This window comes from Pholcus phalangioides, unplaced genomic scaffold, assembly GCF_987345545.1.
Source record: "Pholcus phalangioides strain wild (caught in Gottingen) unplaced genomic scaffold, Ppha-v1.0 ptg000037l_1, whole genome shotgun sequence".
Taxonomy (NCBI): domain Eukaryota; kingdom Metazoa; phylum Arthropoda; class Arachnida; order Araneae; family Pholcidae; genus Pholcus; species Pholcus phalangioides.
In genome coordinates, this window is record NW_028301624.1 from 2,641,857 (window position 1) to 2,662,512 (window position 20,656).

Below are 20,656 nucleotides of genomic sequence, written 5' to 3' on the forward strand. Positions count from 1 at the left end.
TTGCTCAAGAATTTGAATGTCAAGTGGTTGAACTTTCTTCCTCCTATCGGCGTCGAACTGAACATATTATTGTCATCTTAGTTTGGCAACAAAAGTAAATGCGTTTTTTTTTTCAAAAGGGGAAAAAATAAGTAAATAATCAGATGTTTCTTTTTAAATAATGCCGGCGGATTTGAACAGATTAACGGAAGGCTGGCTAGAACTCGAGAGCGATCCAGGTAATGCTTTTTAACTAATTTAAGCTCGTGTTTATATTTGTCAAAGTTTGAGTTTCACCATGATTGAAATGTCGCTACTGAGTGTCTATGATGTCTCAAATGTCTCTGACACTTGAAAAATTCGCAAATTTTTAATATGATATATCTGTCTTCATTGATTTATACTTAGACCTATTGACATTGTATATTATCAGTGATTCGGGTCATGGCTGTGGTAGACATGAAAGGCTGGGAGGGGAGGGGGCATGAGATGATGCCGCCAATTTATGTATATATATATATATATGCATATACATTAAATTAGTCGGCTCCGTCATTGACGCTGGGAGGGGAGGGCATTGCCCCTTCCATGCCCTCCCCCACCCGTATTTCTGCCCATGAATCCAGTGAACAACAAATGAAGCGTGATGATTCATGTTAGTAGCGTTCACAAAAATATCACACTTTTTAACTGAACCAGCCAATGTATCACAGTACATAATGTTATTGTATTTGTACAAGGACAACTTATAATCTATGAGAGGGAATGACTGACTAACCTCCTATTAACGCATTTGGGTTGCTTACGTGTTTGGGCATATGAAATTAACCTTAATACATTTGAATCTTATGGTGGCCACACACGCAACTGCAAGTTTGACAAGCATATAAGTTCAGTCTTTTTGTACAAGAATGCACAATCTTTCTTTCACCATCATATGCTACAAGTATGCTTGCACAAGAACCAGTTTGTACGTTAAAGAGTATAGTAGAGTCTTGAAAGGTTGAGTTTCCAGATAATCTGAGGCACTGAAAATTTTCCTTCTTGAGACCCTCTTTCTCTCTTTTTCCTCGATGCTTACACAAGAACCCAACATCTTTGTGGTTTTTTTTTCAGGAATATTACCTAATATGCGCGTATTATAGAGTAGTTTTCAGTTTGAAAGGGACTAAGCGACTCCCAGCCCTATATTGGGTATAACTGGCGTAATAAAATATTAGACTTCTTTTAATGGATGTAGACCAATTTTAACTTTTGGGGTGCCACTGAGAAAGAGGAGCAAATGTGACCATTTTATTCCTAATGATGGACAATAGCCTCCTAATTGCTTACGTAAAATCATTGGAAATAAATATAAAAGGCAGTTGAAAGTTATCCATGTCTCAGCGTCGTTCACCATCACTCCCATCCCCAACTCTTCTCATATGCATTGTGACTTAATAACGAGTAAGTCCAGTTTGATAATTATGCTGGTAAGCACCTTTAAAAACTTGCGTTATAAGTAGAGTGATTTTAAACATTACAGGTGTTATGCAGAGGTTCAATTATATTCACCATGGTTTGTAACCATTTAGTTCCTTTCAAGTTAAAAAAATCTCTCTTGTAATAAAAAATGAGATAAATACAGTAAAAGTCTGTTATAACAAGTATGACTTATAACAAGTGATTTGCGGGTGATTTTCAAAGAGCTAATGTTTTAAAAAAACATTCTCTTATATAAAAAGTTTGTCATATTGACAATTATTTTCATGATTGTGAGCTGTCGTTATAACAGATTTCTACTGTATTGCATTATTTGCATAACTTAGAATCACACACACTTTTGACACTATAACCGTAGAAGAGCTGAGGCATGGGTCCTGCTTGTAGGGCTTACGTCAGTGCCCATCTTTGCTACCGTAAGGTAGAGCTCTTTGTATTGTTAATATTGGGTCTACGCTGAACTGGTTTGAAACGTGTAACTCCATGCAATAAAATTTGAGATGGTCCGTAATAAATAACCATTAAGTCAAAACAATTTTAAAATTGGGCAGCAGTAAAGTTGACCCCACTGTCGCCACAGTGGTGGTTGGCTGAAGTAAGCTTTCTGAGTTCTCAACTTCAAGGCACGAATGCGAGCGATCTCCCCTTTAATAAAATCTCGTCACAGAGGGCAACAGACGTACAAACAGTAAAAATGTAATTCAATCATTACACTTCACTTCTGAAATATAGATAGCAGTGCAGAAAATCACGGCACTAGATACACGCTCAGACTGTATTAGACACACTTACACTTCTGGCACAACTCACCTGGTAGTAAATTGCCTATAGATGGCGATAGACCTGAGTTGTGCTCAGTTTGAAAGAAAAAAAGAAAGTAAAGTTGAAAATTATACAACTCGACAACATTTTCACAATATTTTTCTGCTGTTGATAGACAAGTAGTCATAATTTTGTATGTGAAAAAAGTAAGCGCTTATAGACAAGGGGTCTACAAATTCCAGGCACTAGGTCCCCATGACAACTAAAGAGAAATGATATTGACACCTGAAATTTTCTATACGTGATTGCTAAATTCAAGTCTGAGGACAACAAAATGTTTCAGAATTTATATCTGTGTGTCCGCTAGCACAAAAAGAGGTCCTGAAGGAGTCGAAAAAAGTTATTTGAAACCATTTTTCTTTAAAAAAATGTTTTCTTGGCTATTAAGAATTTTTTTTTCCGATTTGTCAAGCCATTGTTAGCATAAACTATAATTAGTATATCTCGTTCATACAACTGATAAGTAACAAACTGACTGGTGACGAACCGAATCTGTAAATGAAAGTTGATTTTCCATGAATTTTTAACATTAAAATAAGATTTATTATATCAGTCTTATTTATATTTTATGCAATTAATGGAGCTTGACAGTATTTTCTTTATGACTATTTTGCAGGTCTGTTTACTTTGCTGCTAGAAGACTTTGGCGTACGGGGTGTCCAAGTAGAGGAGGTCTACGATCTTCAGAAATCTATTGAAGGGTGAGTGCTGTTCATTTATTTCCTTATTGATACAGTGAGTCCCGCTTTTTTTTTTGTCAGAACCAGTGGGCATGGGGAGCCCATGCACCCCTCCCCAAACCGACCAAAAATTAGGGGGAGATTAATATTTTTTGAAAGAATTAAAATACCCGTTATGTGCTACAGTAACCAATATCTGTTAATTTAAATGCTTTTTAAAGGGTAGTAACTCAAAATTTCTTGGGAATAAAATTTTTGTGGCCCCCCTCCAAAGGTCGATTCTGCATATGCCCCTGGTGTCGGAACACCACATTATAAACCTGCTAAGTGGGAAAACTTTTCAAATTTGAATGTTGTGATATGCAAAAGAAAATCAGAAATCTTGAAATAAGACTTATATTAAAATGCATTGAACTGTATTGACTTAATGAAACACTTCCAGAGTTCACTATTTTTTGGTAACTTTGCTAAGTATCAAACATATAATCTTTTAAAAAATTTCTCTGTTGAAATGAGAATTTTGTATTAAAGTTTGAATTCAAATCCTCTTCGTTCTGTAACTTTTGTGTTCCTTCTATAAGGCATTTATTAATCAAATCAATTTCAAATTAATTAATTAATTAATAATAATAATGATTAATAATTTCATTATTAATTCTTCAATTTATGAAATTCTATTTCAGTCCTGTTTACGGTTTCATCTTCTTGTTTAAATGGATTGAAGAAAGACGTTCTCGCCGTAAGATGACTGGTGAAGAGAGTTATGTCGAAGATGAAGACACCATCAATTCTATTTTCTTTGCCCAACAGGTAATTGCACTTATGATAAATATTGATAATTTTTTTATTAATAAGCACTTATATTTTTTTCTTTCACTTTAACATTGATATTATTATCTACTCCATTTCTCAACTGATCTTAATTTGAAAATATATAGCAAATTTATGTATTGTTTTTGATATCAAAAGAAGGTAAAACCTGAACTTAAATCCAGATAAATACTAAAATTCTGATTCCATTAGCATTCTTGGTTGCGCACAGAAACTTCTTAATCTCGTCCTTTATTCTAAGGCACAAAGTCATTGTAACTCCCTATACTCATCTCAGAACTTTTTTTTCCTTCCAAAATCTTTTCTGCAGAGCAGAACAGTATGTTTTGGTAGGATTCCTTGGCTAAATGAAAATGTTTTGCACTAAAAATTCTGTGAACTACTTCTGTTACCTATTCTTCTTCTTATTAATTATTAGTTATTATTATTATAATTATTAATTAAGAACTTAATTCTTCTTTCACTGTTCAAAAAAGAGTGTTTTCTGCACACAGAAGAGTTAATTTTACTTTTTTTTTTTTTTAGAATTTATCCGAGATTGTTCTGCGACATGCGTCAGTTTTCTGTATATTCTGCTTTGAGGCTGTTGTTATCTTGAATTGTGTTTCGCGCACATGAAAAATCTACAAGACAATAACAAGCAAAAATTAGTCTGGCCCTTCTCAATGTTTGTTTCCTCCTGATTGGTTAGAACAGGGATGCACATCCTTTTCAGTCTGCTAGCAAGATACATGATACTGTTACACCACTTGCAGGCCAGAAACTGCTATTTATATACAGTGACCACATCATCCACATTTTACAGACATTTCCATAATCTCGGATGATTTTTTTAATGAAAATGTCTTCTTTTTTTCTGTGCTTTCAAGGAGAGAGTTGTTAAAACTTCTAATAGCTAAAAAGATTTTAACTTGTTATATTATTGTTTCATCTTGTTTTTATAAGTTACATTATTATTATTATAATTTACAAAATTATCATAATTATATTTATTTTAATATTCATCTCACACGTTTTTTCAAACAACTTTTTTTGTCAATTAGCCTACATTAATCCACTACTACTAAACCACTCATGCACCTTGTCCATATTCCTCTGCGGAACTTCATTTTAATCCACTGCAGTAGCACTTTATTTCCTGCGACTAGCGATTTTTCAATCATAAGAGACAACCTCGCTTACCTTTGAAAACATTTTGATGATAATTTTTGTGATGATAATTATATGATTAATCATATTTTCATTGAGGAAGTGAAAAAGCTGTTGCCTGTATGAATTCATTTCCTTCTTATCATTTCTCCAACACAGATGAGTGGCATCATTATTAGGTATTTAAGTTTTGTCACATGAGATAAGAAGTTGAGGAAAAAAATTCAGAGGGACGATAGATCTTTGCTCATAAAAATACAGAATGTTTGCTAAAACCTTATTAATAACAAGCGAAACCTTTGATGCATTACAATCTGGAAATTTGCAAAACACTATTTCTCAAAGCTATATAATAACAAAGTTATATCATTTTAAGATCTCTTGCTAAGTTTTTCATAGAAGAGTTTCTGTTTACAGAATAAACGAGACTACCCTGTCTGGTTTTACATATACAGGGTGGGCAAAAAGTCTGTAGAAACTTTAAAAATTCATAAAATAACCGAAATAAAAAACGATTTGCAGGGTTAGCATAGCTAGGTCACTGGAATTTTTTAAGACAGAAAAAAGAATGACTCAAAAAACAGCCGATATGTGGCACTGATGTACACAAGTCAAAGAAAAGATACGCAAATAAACGAACGGAATGCCTCCAAATTGTTAATTACAGCAATATGTGTTACATGACCACCACCACACATTGATAACACATTGCAGGTGAGTCACAAATTCATCAACGACAGAGTGCAGCAAGTCCACATACAAGTTACAACAGTCAACCGGTTGTGGATTAGGAGTGCAAGTTCTTATAACCATCTCATTTGCATATTTCCAGTCGCTCATACCAGCGCCACCTATCTGTTTTTTTCCTGTCTTAAAGAAATTCCCGTGACCTAGAAATGCTAACCCTGCAAATCGTTTTTCATTTCGGCTATTTTTCCAATTTTTATTCATTTTCAAAAGTTTTTATGGACTCTTTGCCCACCCTGTATAACTCATCATAAATTATTTTTTGTGTCATTTTAATGTTTAAAAGTTGTTTCACACTTCTTTTTTTAAAAATATATCAACAGATGGTTCCGAACTCATGTGCAACGCATGCTTTATTAAGTGTCCTGTTGAATTGTCCAAAGATTTATCTTGGCCCAACATTACTGCGTTTGAAGGAACATACAGCTAACATGAGTCCAGAGGCATGTAGTGTATTTCTCGTATAGTTTCTTTGTTTTGAGAATCTCTTTATTTTTTTATTGCTTATGATATAAATTATACAATATACCTAAGTAATCATTTGGTTCTTTCTTGTATCTAGAATAAAGGCTATGCCATTGGAAATACCCCAGAGCTTGCACGTGCACACAATAGTCATGCCAAGTGAGTTTGTATTAAATGTATAATGATCCTTTAAAAAATATTTTTCTCTCATATCTGATGAGTCAAGTTATAATAGCGCATGATCGTGTACGTAATATCTGTCATTCTTTTTTAATAGAAAAAATATCCTTACTGGCAAGTTCAGTTTCATTCTAAACACGTAATGTGCAAGATTAAAGAGAGATATGCAGAAGTTATTGTCTTCGTTTTGTGGTATTTTCTATGTTGAATTTTGATTCAGTGACCAGTGATTATTTATGCAAATGAACAGTTTGTAGTGCGAACTTAATATGTTTGTTTATATCATGGTATTAAACTAAAAAATTTTCAACCACTGCGGTTAAAGTCAAAATTTTTGGGTGCTAGCCAGTTATGGATGCTTGCACTGGTGGAATTCAATTATAAGTATCCCCGTGATTTTGCTATAATACAATTTTTAATAAACAACTATTCCTATAAAAATTATAGTAATTTCAACCTGCAAAGTTCAGCTTGGAGTTTAACTTTAATTCTGGAATGGGCTTGCAAATTGAAGATATATAGCATAGTTAAATCCTTTGGCAACGAAATGTGTTGGATTTGATGATGTGGCTGAGACAAATATGAGAGAAATTCTCAGATACAACTCACCAGATTTTACTGACGAACAACGTTTGGTAACATTGACAACGCCATGACGAATTTAATCAGAAAAAAGCAGTTTCAGTGAAACTAGAATTTTTGTATTTGCGAAAGGTATGCAGAATTCTCTGGTTTTAGTAGACATATGCTTCTTGTCAGCCGAATCTTGGATGTTTCATTAAAAAAGTTATCAGCCTATTGTACCAGGCTCTTCAGGAGAGAAAACATCTATGTGCCCACTAGAATCAATCAGAAGTGGTGAAGACAGTAAAAGTATTAATTTAATTCATTTATATTGACTGAATTCACAGGATTTATTCATATAAGTTTGAATAATTAATTCATTAAAACATTTTCTTTTGCTGTTGAATTCAATTTTGTGAGTCCTTCTGAAGAAAACCAACCCCTTATCCCGATCTTCCCCATGTTAAATTCAACTCACTTTACACGATTTGGTCTTATGCAACTATACTGTATAACCTATTAATCACTTAAAGTGAGGGATACCTATAGTCAAATATTCTAAATGTTGCATTGGATGAGTGTAGCTAGGTGTATACCTGTCGAAATAAGCATGGTATAATTTTTAAATCAAGTACAAAAAAATTTAATGCTAATCAAATGGTTTAGACTGTCAAATCATATACTGGTAATCATGAACTAGTAAAAAAATAGGACAATTATTTTGTAGACCAGCTAGCGATTAATATAAACATGAAAACTAATACAATGTGAGAAAAAAACTGATTAGTTAAAAGTAAATGATGCAGTGTTGGAAAATCTTAGTTTTTTTAGTTATTATGATAATTGTGCAGAGAACAAAAACATTTTATGCTAGTGTCTCGTTTCCGATTTAGAAGATAGTCACCAGGAATAAAAAATATCCATGATACTTCACACATACATAGATAGGTTCCACTAAAACATATTTCTGGCACAACCATTCTGGGCCCATCTAAGCAGCACGATGGACAATTCAATGGAAATTGGATTTCAATGAATAAAATTCATTTAAGTGTTCGCAGTGTGAAAGAGTTAACTGCAACACACTTTTAAGTCATACACAAAAAGCAACTTCATTTACACTATCTTCATTATCACTTAGTTAACACTAGTTATAATGACTCTCATCATTTTACAGTAAACAGACATTATATTGGCAGGTCGTTGTATAGAAAGTTTAAAAAAAAAATTGGCTTCTCTTAAGAAAAATCCATAGTTAGACAGAATAAAAAATTATTTGACTTATTTTGTTGTAATATAAGTAATGTGTTTATCAGACATTCAATTGTGACTCTCATCATTAAAAGCAAATTATACTGAATCCAATATTAAAGGTGAAACACACATAAGGACAGATTTTGATAATTTTTTGCAAATAAAGAGGTAGGGCAGAGCTGAGTGTGGACGTTAATATTGGATTGAAAAATCTTTATAGGTTGTTATATTGGATGAAAAATGGCATGCGATTAATAAGGAAACATGTAGAACTTATCCTACTGGTCATTGTGATGAAATGATCAAAATAATGCATGGTCATTATATCGAGCATCAACTATATGCTGAAGACAATTATAGGTAATATATCAAAGAAATGCTGTTGCAATGGTGTGAAAGTCTTCTGGGGAAAAAATTTCTCTGTGGGAAGATTTGTAGATATATCAAGTATATAGTTGTGAGGTTTTACTGTATATGACTGAAGTGTTTTTTGGAATGAAGCTCTGTCAGGCAAAGTTTTTCATGGATTGCTGTTAAGTTTATGGGAGCACAGGTTGAAGAGCACCCCCCACACGTTGTTACTTGCTAGGGTTAGATCAATGGTTTCCAACCAAAGCATCTCTGAAATCCTGATTCCCCCCCTCCCCCCCTACTTTTGTTGGGGGTTCTCCCTCCGCCACCTTCCTCCTTCATAGTTTCATAACAATTTTTTTTTTCAAATGTAAGAGCCACTATTTTTTGCTTTACCTCCTTAGATATGAAAACTAGGGGTCCCCCCCCCCTCCATCTGTCTACTTTTACTTGTCAAAAGCAGTGGTTTATAATCAGGGGTTGGGGTCCACAGGAAGACTTCAGGGGGGTTAGTGAGCTTAGATGAGAAAAAAATTAAATTATTACTTTTACATTGCTATACACAGAATATTATTTTTTAAATGAGTTTGTGACCAGTTTTCTTCATTTTATTGGCATGCAGGGTGCGTGGATTTCATCTTACTGACACAAATTTTCCGTGGAACACAAAGCATTAAGAACCCTCAGTCAAACCCCTTCCACTGAAAGAGAAAAATAAAGAAGTCATCAATAAATTGTTTAAAAATTAAAAATTTGAACTGATTTAAAAAATTGAAAGGACTTCAAAAGATTCCAAGCCTTCATAGAAAAGCTGAAATTGCCCTCTTGTGGGGTCTGACTTTGGGAATCACAGGGTTGGTAGTAATAGTTCTCTGGTTCTAATGCACTAACTTTCTAATTGGGTTTTTGGGCGTAGGCTGTCCATATAAAAGTTATTTTTTTTATTTTGATAACTACACAACAACCGCAACATGAACAGCATTATTAGTACTACATGTTATTTAGATACTTTTTCTAATTGGAAGTATGTCTCTCTCTCTTTTTGGGATCAACAGTTTGCCAGTAAAATGCCATACACCCTGTATATTCCATCACTAGCAATATCTCTTTTATAACTGTACATTTCTCCAGTCACTTCAGTATCATGATACATGTGTAACATTCACTGTACAATCTTATACAAATGCAAAGGCCACAACAGACAAAATGCCCAATGAGGTGGCTGAAGAAAAAATTCCCATAAAAAAATTTGGATGTCAAATACATATCTAAATTCTTAAACACAATGTTTTATTCGAAATCATGGGAGAAGGTGCCCTGAGCAAAGCAAGCATTAAAATACCTAGGTGTTAAGGAGGTTCTCTATTTGTCCCTGATATAAAAAATGTTTGATTATTCAACAAATATATATATATATATATACCCTTATTATTTAAATTTAAAGACCCCGTATGAAAGGGCCCTGGGCAAATGCATGACTTGCTCATTGAAAAATCTGACCTAGTAAAGTCAAGATAACCTGTGAAAACTTGTTTTTCTTGATCTTTGAACCAGTTAACGATTAATAAAATCCATAATACTTTTATTGTGAATTTTTTAAAATTTGATTCTCAGTTCTAAATTTGTTATTAGTAAAGCTTCACGAACTGCCAAAAATTGAGCAGTTTTCAACTTTTTGTAGTCAATATATGATTGATTGAATACTTTCGACTTCATATTTAGGCCTGAGCCAAGACATCTTCATGAAAAATCACATGGGATAACAACTGGACGTACAGTAGAGACGTTTCATTTTGTGAGCTATGTCCCCATCAGCGGAAGGTTGTTTGAGTTGGATGGATTGAAACCATTTCCCATAGACCATGGTATGTTATGATTTTATAATAAACTAGCTATAATACCTGGCTCTGCTCGAGTTTTTTTCAATTACTTTGAACATTGAGAAAGTGGCAAACCATTATAAAGGAATGAACTATTATACATAATACTGGCAGAATTAAAGAAATGGCAAACCATTGTAAAGGCATATACATGTCTGAAACGCATTGCTAGGGAACCCTGGTAATCAAAGTAAACATTCCGAAAATGATTGTTGAGGCACAGGAACCATTGTTGTCTGACAGTTTTTCCCATTTCTAACAAACTTTAAAAGTAGCCTGTCATTCAATCCTTTCTGGTATGAAAGTAAAATTTGGCTAAAATTGTAGATTTGTATAAAAGACAAACATACATACTTTCACATTTATCTGTAAGATTCTCCAAAGTTATCAGTATTCAAAATATATATTGTTTTAGCTATCTATTTTGTATCTGAATTATATGCTCCAGTAAACAATAATGATCGAGCTTCTAGGCAGTTATATGACATAGAAATGAAGCGAAAAATTACCTTTTTCTTTCATGATTACAGTAGGCTTATCGCTGTAGATGTCATAAAAAAATGAATTTTTTTTATTCTTTTGCCAAATTATAATTGATTGAAGAAAGTTGTGTTTTATCTTAGGTCCGTGCTCAGAAGAAGATTGGACTGAGAAATTCCGTCGTGTTATGAAGGAAAGACTGGGAACAGCTACTGGTGGAGAGCAGTATCACGATGTCAGGTTTAGTCTGATGGCTGTGGTACCAGATCGTCGCATAGCCTATGAACAAAAGCTGAGGACCTTGAAAACAAATAGGCAGATTGTATTAGAAGCATTACAACAAGTAAGCATGTACCTACGTACTACTTTTTAGGTTTTTGTTCCATGTTTAACGTTTTCAACAAGAACATCTTTTGTGATAAAAATTTTAATGACATGAATGTCGCTCTTCACTTGTTAATACAAGATATACGGAAAACTGGATGTTGTGAAGATATTTATTATTTGAGATGTTAATTTTTTAAGGAAGGAAAAAACTCATCTCTGCCTCTACCGGGAGTCGAACCCGGGTCCCTCGATTGCCGGACGAGTGCTCTGACCACTAAGCTACAGAGGAGATAGAGATTTTCCTTTGCTAGAGCGTATATATGCCGAACCCGGGTTCGACTCCCGGTAGAGGCAGAGATGAGTTTTTTCCTTCCTTAAAAAATTAACATCTCAAATAATAAATATCTTCACAACATCCAGTCTTCCGTATATCTTGTATTAACAAGTGAAGAGCGACATTCATGTCATATATATAGCCCTCTGGTGGCTTGTCGTCCATGAGCTATTAGCTTATCGGTTTCACCGTCCATTGCACGGTTCCGTTCAGCATATATACGCTCTAGCGAAGGAAAATCTCTCTCTCCTCTGTAGCTTAGTGGTCAGAGCACTCGTCCGGCAATCGAGGGACCCGGGTTCGACTCCCGGTAGAGGCAGAGATGAGTTTTTTCCTTCCTTAAAAAATTAACATCTCAAATAATAAATATCTTCACAACATCCAGTCTTCCGTATATCTTGAAAAATTTTAATACTTAATTTCTGTATTTGCCATTGATAAAATTCACTGACGGCTTTGTTTTTTATCAGTTATTACAGGGTTCTGAGCAATCTGGAAAGTCAGGGAAATAATCTCACAGATTATGCTGGGAACTCTATATTTGTTTTCTGTATAAAATTTACTATATTTTGCTTTAGTAACACACCCTGTGAATGAGAAAAGCAATATATTGTCTTCACCTCAATCGTTAAGATGCATTACTTCACTGTTTTTTCACACCCTCCCTTCTTATACAATCTCAGAAGGGTTGGCTGGCCAACCAAACGATGGCCCAGTCCATATTCCAAGGAGTAAGGGCTCAGAGGCAAAGGTATAAATTGAATAATCTCAAAATGGCTGCTGCTGCTTTTTCTGAACAGTACGCCCACCTCATACACATTCCTCTACAGAATTTCTAATGAATACCGGGTATATGCCGGAATGCATACTTTGATTGTATGTAACACATTTATGATGTTAGTTGTTATGATGTTGTTGTTAGTTGTGCTTGTTTTGTGTTCCGGCTGTGTCCATTCTCAGAAGGACTGCTTTACATGCAAGTGGGTAGTACCTTAGTCTCCAATTTAAGGGGTCAAAGTTCAAATCTTTGTGACTAACCCTACTCATAAAATTCCTAATAAATAACAATCGTAAAAATTCCTAATGAATAGATTCCTTCTTTTATTAAAGCAGGGTTGGCAAGTTCCTGCCATAGTGGAAAAAACCGCCCTCGCAAAAATAATTGTTGCCATATTTTAGGCAAAAATGAAAAGAATTAAAAATTTGAACTTTTACTTTCATGAAGCAAGTTCTGAGAATCTTAACTTACTGCAACAGAGGTGAAATATTTGAAACTATTTTTTTACCTCTGGAATTGGCTGTTTTCCTTCCAATTAGACAAAAGGGTTAGAGATAAATATGAATAAAAACCATTTTTGCCAAGCAAGTTGCTTGCAAAGAAGTTCTTACTGAAGCATGTCTTTTCTTAATGAAATCCAACAACATGAATTGATATGAGCTGTATCACAGAAGTCAGAGTGTAGAAAATTCCTTCTCATTTCATTAGTTTTGATAAGGGTCAGTGAAGTTAGTGCCACAAAGTTGCATTCCAAAGTAGGGTTAATATGTAAATAGATCACTGCTATTTCATACTGAATTATATTATACTGTTATTTTAGCCACAGTATACGTTATTTTATTCTGTGGCTAAGCTCACGGTACTTTAATTTTCAGCCTATATATTAAGATTTTTTGTCTTTTTTTTTGGTGTCTTTTGAATTAAAAGCAAACATTGTAATAGCTTGCTATTTCAACATTAGATGATATAAGGACTAATTCCAAGGATTATAAAAAGAAATGGAAAAATATGGGAAATTTTAAATTTGACCAAATGCAAGGCACTAAAACTATTACAGCCAGGAATGAAGCTTAAAAGAGTAACACAATTATAGACCTTGTATTCTGGTTTTTTGTATTATTATGACCTTTTCTTTACTTGCTCAAGTTGATAATCACAACAACCAAAATTTAATTGTATTCGGTTAGCCAGTAATAGAAATGATGAACGAGGTGACTGGGCTATAATTATGGAAAAAAGTTGTGGAAATTTAAGCAATATAAGGAATTGGCAAAAACTTTATCTGCATCAGGACTCTGTACTTAGATAGCCATGTCATTCTTGGTCAGACCTACAACACAACACTTGCATAACATGATAATTTGGGCATCTGCTACTTTCACTTCTAGAATTGAAAACATGTTGCAGCACCACCAGAATATGAAACATGCATAATTCTGAGAACAGAAATATATGCTTGCATATACATGTACAACACACTCCATCATGCACTGAGTCATTAGAAATTCCTCAGAGGAATGTTTATGAGGTGTGTGTACAGTTGGATTAGTAGTAGTAGCCATACCATTCAGTATCAGTGCCAGTTCCTTCCGTACCTATGTCTGTAAGAGCAACAAGCCAATATTATCATATGGAGTGGACAATACTGCATACCTCGTGACTTTGAGTATCAGCATCAAACTATGTAGATCCCAGCCTAAATAGTCTTTATGTGCATCAAATGTGACAAAAAAATTAAATGATCCACTTTTGAAATTTGATGTTCATTTGCTAGTTGCTCTTAATTTTTAAGCAACTCTTTTATTGTATTGCTTAATTTGAAAATATCCCATCTCTATTGTAGCTAGTTAAGTTGACCAATCCCGAACTTACATCTGATGACCAAGCAGCTTACATTGCAGCTGTGAATAAATCTCCGGATGACGCAGCAGCAGCAGAAGAAGAAAACAGCGAACAAACATCTCAAGGAAAGAAAGAAGCTAGGTTAGAGCTTATAATGTTGTTTCAACTAATACCCGTGACGCTAATTATGTCTCGTATATGCTTGTTTTATTCATATTCATCATTTGTATTTACATTTGATTATCAGGTCACCCAAGCCAAATGTAGAGGAGGAGGAAGAAGATGAAAGCTCAACATATCCCAAGTTGCCTCCAGCTTTGGATAGTCACAATTATGCAAAGAGCCCTCTGATGGAAGGTCTGAAACCTGATCAGTCGGGCTCTGTGCCTCATTATGAAGAATGTAGTGGATCAGAGTATTCGGAAGATGATAGTGGGCCATCTGGAGGAACCAAAACCTTATCAGAATCAGAGAAGAAAGCAATTGGCACTTTGAAAGGACAGGGAGATTCCGCTTCTAGAGCAACAGCGGAAAAAAGCAGAGATCAGTCTAAAGACACTAAAGAAAGTTCCGATCAAAACTCTATGGAGCCTCTAACGATCAACACGTCTTCAGATTTCATGAAGCCATTGAGTATTCAAACAAAATTCCAGACATCCCCCACGCCTAGTGCTTCGAGTACCGACACATCTTCTGAAGTGGGAAGTGCATTCAATTCACCAGTGCAAGCACCTTATAATTTCCCATTGACCAGTCCTAATTCGACAGCTCCTGCAAAGTCCGAAGGCGCATCCGCTGAAGAGATGAGGAATATCAAGAAATTTGTTGTAATACGAATGACATCTGGCAAGGATGATGATGACGATGGTGAACGTAGAGCCAATAGCAAATCTTCTAATGAACAGAAAGGATCGGTAGATAAGAAATCAAAATCTGAGGAACCACCTGTAAAGAAAGCTTGTGTTGAGACAACACCATCTACCAGTGGAAGTGGCAAATCTCCACATAGGGGTGCTAATGCCAGTGGGAAAAACAAGCAGCAACAACAACAGGCAAAGGTTGCGGAGGAAGAGGATGAAGAAAAAAAGAAATCTGAATCGTCAGATTATCCACAACTTACTGAACCGCATCATTTTGCACCAAAGGTAAGATCTTTTTATACTATTTGGTATGGCCTTCCATATTGTGTTTATTATTGCCTTGGCATTTTGTTTGATGATGTAAACAGTTGCATCGAAGTTAGAAACCATAAGGGTGAGCTCGAGAAGTCTCTGTAGGAGAGGAATCAATGTGATAGTTCATTAAATCAATAATTAAAGACATAAACTGGAATCTCTTTCTGTAGTAATATCAATAATTGATGTTTGCCACTGTCTGCGATTTCCCTGGTTTCATTTTAGTGGGCTAGTAAAACTTGTGTGATTGAACTAATTAATATTTCAGCTTGTCTCTATCATTGCATCATGCTATCTAGATCTCTCAAGTATCCAACACGTAAATCATTGCTAATAATAGTGATTATTGTACAGAGGTGCACACACACATTCTAGAAGAACAGACAAATGACTCCATTTAAAGAAAACCCCTATTGCCTACTTAGAGAGCTTGCAGACAGGACCTCCTATTGATGTTATATGACTTTCTTTATGTTCATTTTGAACCTCATCGAACTTTTTAAGCCAAATTTTCAAGCTCCAATATAATTTATTTATGAATTTGATGAACTACACAATGACAAAATTTCTCATTTTTACTACAGATGTTACTTGGTTTTCAAATGAAGTTTGTGAATCTGTTGAATAAGTCAGAATTTCATTTTTTTTTACGTATGTTTTCGAGTTACTTGTAGATTCATTTTCAATTAAAAATCATTGAATGTGCATTATCACCTGCAAAATGCTATTAGTTCATAGTATATGAGCTAAGTTGATCTTGTTTATTGAAATTAGTGGCGTTAAAATATTTCTTGTATCATCTTTTGCAGGTAATGATGTAACCGGATTGATTTGAGCCTCACATAAATTTTAACCTTCCTTGTGATCCGTGTTTCATATTATGTTTGTGTCTTCGTTTTCTTCTCTTATTTTAACAAAAGCTTTTGTCGATACTTTTCTTGTTTTAGGATCTACTCGCCCTGTTGAAAACCGTTGAAACAGAAATTGCGATTTGCGAAAGTAATCTCCATGATGAGATCGAGAAAAGAAAGAAATACAAGGTTTTATTATTATATATATTGTTTACATTTTTCTTCATTGATAACACTGATTCTGTTCTGAAAGATATTTCAGTGATTTTAGGGTGATGATTCCAAATATGCATTGGTTTTGTCAGGTTGGCTCTAGTTTTTGAGATGAAGTGAAAATTAAATTCCAATGATAATACATAAGCAGCATACAAATCATATTGTTGAGAGCATACATTATCTCAAAAAACTAGAGCCAATTCAGCAAAACTAATGCCAGATTCGTAATCAGCAGCTGCAATATTTCCTAAAAACCATTAGAATTTTCTTAAGCCGACAGTCCCTACTAACATAATTTTTTGTTTTTGTTGAGCAGTGTAATCATAAAAAGTCTTGCCAAGAGAGTAATAGCACAGAGCAGGCCTAAAAATGGTACAAATATTCAATCATCACACTCACTTCACTTCTGAAATATAGATCAGGCACAGCACTAGATATGCACTCAGACTGTTAGGTACACAAACTTCCGGCACAACTCACTAGGTAGTAAATTGCCGTAGTGATAGACCTGAGTTGTGCTCGGTTTGAAAGAAAGAAAGAGTGATCATAATAGCTCAGTGCCCGAGAGGGAGGTCCCACTAAGCTAGCATGTTAAAATAGCCATAATCCTGGAACTGTAAAGTACCTGTTAAATTACCAGTCTTGGTAAAAAAAAACGTTTTTTTTTGGTTTAAACCTTTTTTTTTTTTTTTTTGGTTTAAATAGCATTAACATTAAAAGCAATAAAATTTCTGAAAAATCATTAAAACTTCTAATAATTAATTAAAATAAAATGTCTATTAATGCAATTAACACTATTTCCATATTAATTAATCAATAAATATTTCTTACATTTTAACAAAAACCAACTTTTCAAATTTATTTTTTGCATAACTCAGACTTTGTGTTTGAAAATTCTTAATGTTATTATTAACCATATAATATAAAGATGTTTTCTCCAATTACTTTCAGTAGGCTTAATTAGGAAGCTATTTTGCAAAAACTATAATAAAAATTAGGTGAATATAATATATTTAATGAAGCATAAATAATGCAGATTAATTAGCAATGATTTACAATATACAGGGTGATTATAACTGAGGTTCTGATTTCAAAACACTAAAAAAAGAACCATTGTCAGAATGACTTGAAAATTTACATGAATATTCCTGAAGCAGTGGAATTTTATATGGCAAAGGGGAAAAATATAGTTAAAAATGTAAATTTAATGACAATGTACTCATCCAACACTTGGGAAATTTGCTCACAGAATGGACAAGATAGCCCAGTCAGGGCAAAATGATAACTTAATTAGCATTGCACGATTTCAGTTCACGGAAACCACAAAAATGAAGTAATTGAACAAATAACTACAACTTACTCAAGAAATGTTAAATATGTTGTCCAAGGTGTTCTGGCTATGAAGTGAAAGCGCAAAAATGCTTTTTCAACAGCAGATCAAGAGTATGCCATGGTCATGATGTGGATGCACTTGCAATGCCCCCACGTTAATATTCTTGAGGAATTTCTAATGTATAGGGGATGCGCTGGAGCTTGCAATTACCAAATCGCAATTCACCAAAGTTTGCAATCCAACCACTGTTCATAACATTTTGAGGTACCCACCACAGCCAGAAGTTGCAAGGGTTAAGGTTAGGTGAACTGACTGCCGGCCAGGTGTCATGTCATCTTGTTATTGTCAAAATAGTTCTTCAGCAGCTGCTTTGCTGGTATTGCAATGTGCATCTTGATAGAAGTTGTTCTATCCACACACTGATGCTGTTGAAGTGCCAAAATGATGTGGTTGCACAAAATAGATTATACTGCTGGCCAAGTACAGCATCATCTACTTGCACAGTTTGCACTACTTGTTGCACTTTTTTTTGAAAGAAACGTCCATTGCTCCAGGAGTATCCATGCAAATTTTCAAGTCATTCTGACCAGTACTTATTGTATAGTTTTGGAATCGAAACTTTAATTATAATCACCCTGTATATAGCTGATTATTTTTCATAAATCTGTTACTACTATACAGTAGAGCCTTGATTAACTGTGCTTAACAATGAAAGTATAAAAAAACTATTGAATATTAAGACTGGATGATATACATCTTATGGGAAAGAAAATTAAAATGTCTGTGAGGTAAATGTAACTACTAGTGTGTACATTGGTCTTTGTCCTTTGGGGAGGGGACAGCTGGTGTCTTTATTGGATTATAAGACCACCTGTGTGTGTGTGCCCCTAGCATGATGGTGTCACTACTGTGTCACTAAAAATTACTGATGATTTTGGCTTCTGTATATGACTTTAAATAACTAAGATACTTCGCATGAAAAAAAAATATATATATTCAGGTCACTTTTACGAGACTTTTTGGAAAAAACCACTTATATAATCTAAAGATATATCATCTGAATATACCCCAGGACTATAAAATGTGGTAAGAATGAAAAATTTTGGCTAGTAATGAACCAATATATATGATATCTTTCAAGGAAAAAAAATTATATTTAGGCCACTTTTATTTGATTTTTTTTAAAAAACCACTTGGTTTAAACCAAACAACCCTGTTAATTACTTTAGTTTTTGTGAGACAGATCTTCATTGCTCATGGAATTTTTCTCTCTCTCTCTCTTTCCTTAGCTTGATGATTGTCGCAGAACTCACAACTATGATCAGTTCATATGCACCTTTCTGTCAATGTTGGCGGAACAAGGAAAGCTTGCAGATCTGGTAGAGCAGCAGCTCATAGTCCAGAAGAGGCAAGGCGTTAATGTCGGGCGACTTAACAGGGCAAAGAAACCAGAGAGGCGAAGGAGACCAAGGCCAAAAAAGAGAAAATAAGTTAGAGGTGCTTTTTGTTTTTTTCGCAGGCTCTGCTTCAATTTATTGTTAACTTTGTTTTTTATCTTTGATCCTGCTATCTCATTGTATTAACATGTGTGTTGTAATTGATTGTTATGTAAGTACCTCTTTGAATGTATTTTACCCATAGGCCAGTAGTGTTATAAATCGCACAAGTATAATGTAAATATGTGTCAATCTCCTTTGTTGGGAAGATGTATGTGTCATTTTTCATAAGATCTAGTATTATGTGGTTTTTGTTTCTGTAGTTATCGTGCAAGTCATAAATTATTGTTTTGCACTTATTGACCAGCTACCTTTTTTTTTAAATTTTGTTTAATATTTTCCATTATTTCATTGCAATGAAAATCTCCAGATCGTGTAACAATTTGCTTTGTTGTTGACAAATGGGTTATCTGTGCAACTTATAAGTATATAATTGTTATCACAAAAATTAGAACTTTGCCTGATTTTAATTTATACAAAAAATTTCTTACTACGAGGTCCTGATGTTGGCTCTCCATTGTGGAGCCAAAACGTGTCGACCAGTCAACCAATTAAAATTTTATTTGTCTTAAAAGTGTGTCAATTTTTTGTATAAAGTATATAATTAGCCTAAAAATGTAACTTTCCTATATGATTTTACTATTGGGGTGACCAAGATTTGATAGCAATGTATAGTTTTGTGGTCTTAGCAACAAGCATGGAACATGGTCAGTCTGAGATCCTCTTTCCTTGAGAGTAATAGTTCTAAGGCGCTTCATTTGGGGGGGGGGGTGTCAGGGGGCATACATTGAATACATGTTCTTTGCCCCCCCCCCCCAGAAAAAGTTTAAATGCGGCCCTGGGGGGGGGGGTGTGGTTCTTAGCAAAGTAGTAGTATGTGTAATAGATACATTCAAGTGAGTGCAACGCAGCATGATTTGATTCTTATTCTAAGATGCTTCAATGAGTTAAGTCTTTGACCAAATGCACAAGCAATATAATAACAGAACAGGTTTAAAATGAAGCCCTGTGGGCAAGTGCAACACTGAATGCACTCCCAGAAGCTCTTTCGTTTATCCAAATATTGGCATACAATGAAATGAAAAAAAAAAAAAACCATTGTGTAATTTTTCATCAAGGACTATTTGTTCTCGTTAAATTTGGATCTGATTTCTCGTTAAAGTCGGATCTGATTTCTCGTTAAAGTCATTACGATTAAAATCTTCACTAAACATCTAAAGATTCACATTTGAACTCTTTCTCAATATTCACAGACAACTGCTCTGATCACCACTTTCTGGACTAGTTTCCTTATGTTCATTCAATGTCAATCTTGATGTCTGCCCATTGATCATCCATGTTACAGTGTTATCAGCTGATTCACAGACTTCTCCCATTTTCTCAATATTCATCAATGCATGTGAAATCTTAGTTCCAGTTACTCACAGCAGTACTGACGGT

The 20,656-nt window shown here is 34.4% G+C and overlaps 1 protein-coding gene across 1 annotated transcript; it reads left to right on the top strand.

The window, feature by feature from the left end:
- Positions 1-48: 48 nt before the first annotated feature.
- caly (ubiquitin carboxyl-terminal hydrolase calypso) lies at positions 49-20,297 on the top strand. Its single transcript, XM_089253389.1, has 11 exons — positions 49-218; positions 2,900-2,984; positions 3,647-3,773; positions 6,014-6,133; positions 6,253-6,314; positions 10,227-10,369; positions 11,008-11,207; positions 14,147-14,286; positions 14,393-15,290; positions 16,268-16,360; positions 19,010-20,297. Exons 1-11 carry the CDS (start codon positions 161-163, stop codon positions 19,208-19,210), a joined length of 2,127 nt encoding a protein of 708 aa, XP_089109515.1. The 5' UTR covers positions 49-160; the 3' UTR covers positions 19,211-20,297.
- Positions 20,298-20,656: the final 359 nt, after the last annotated feature.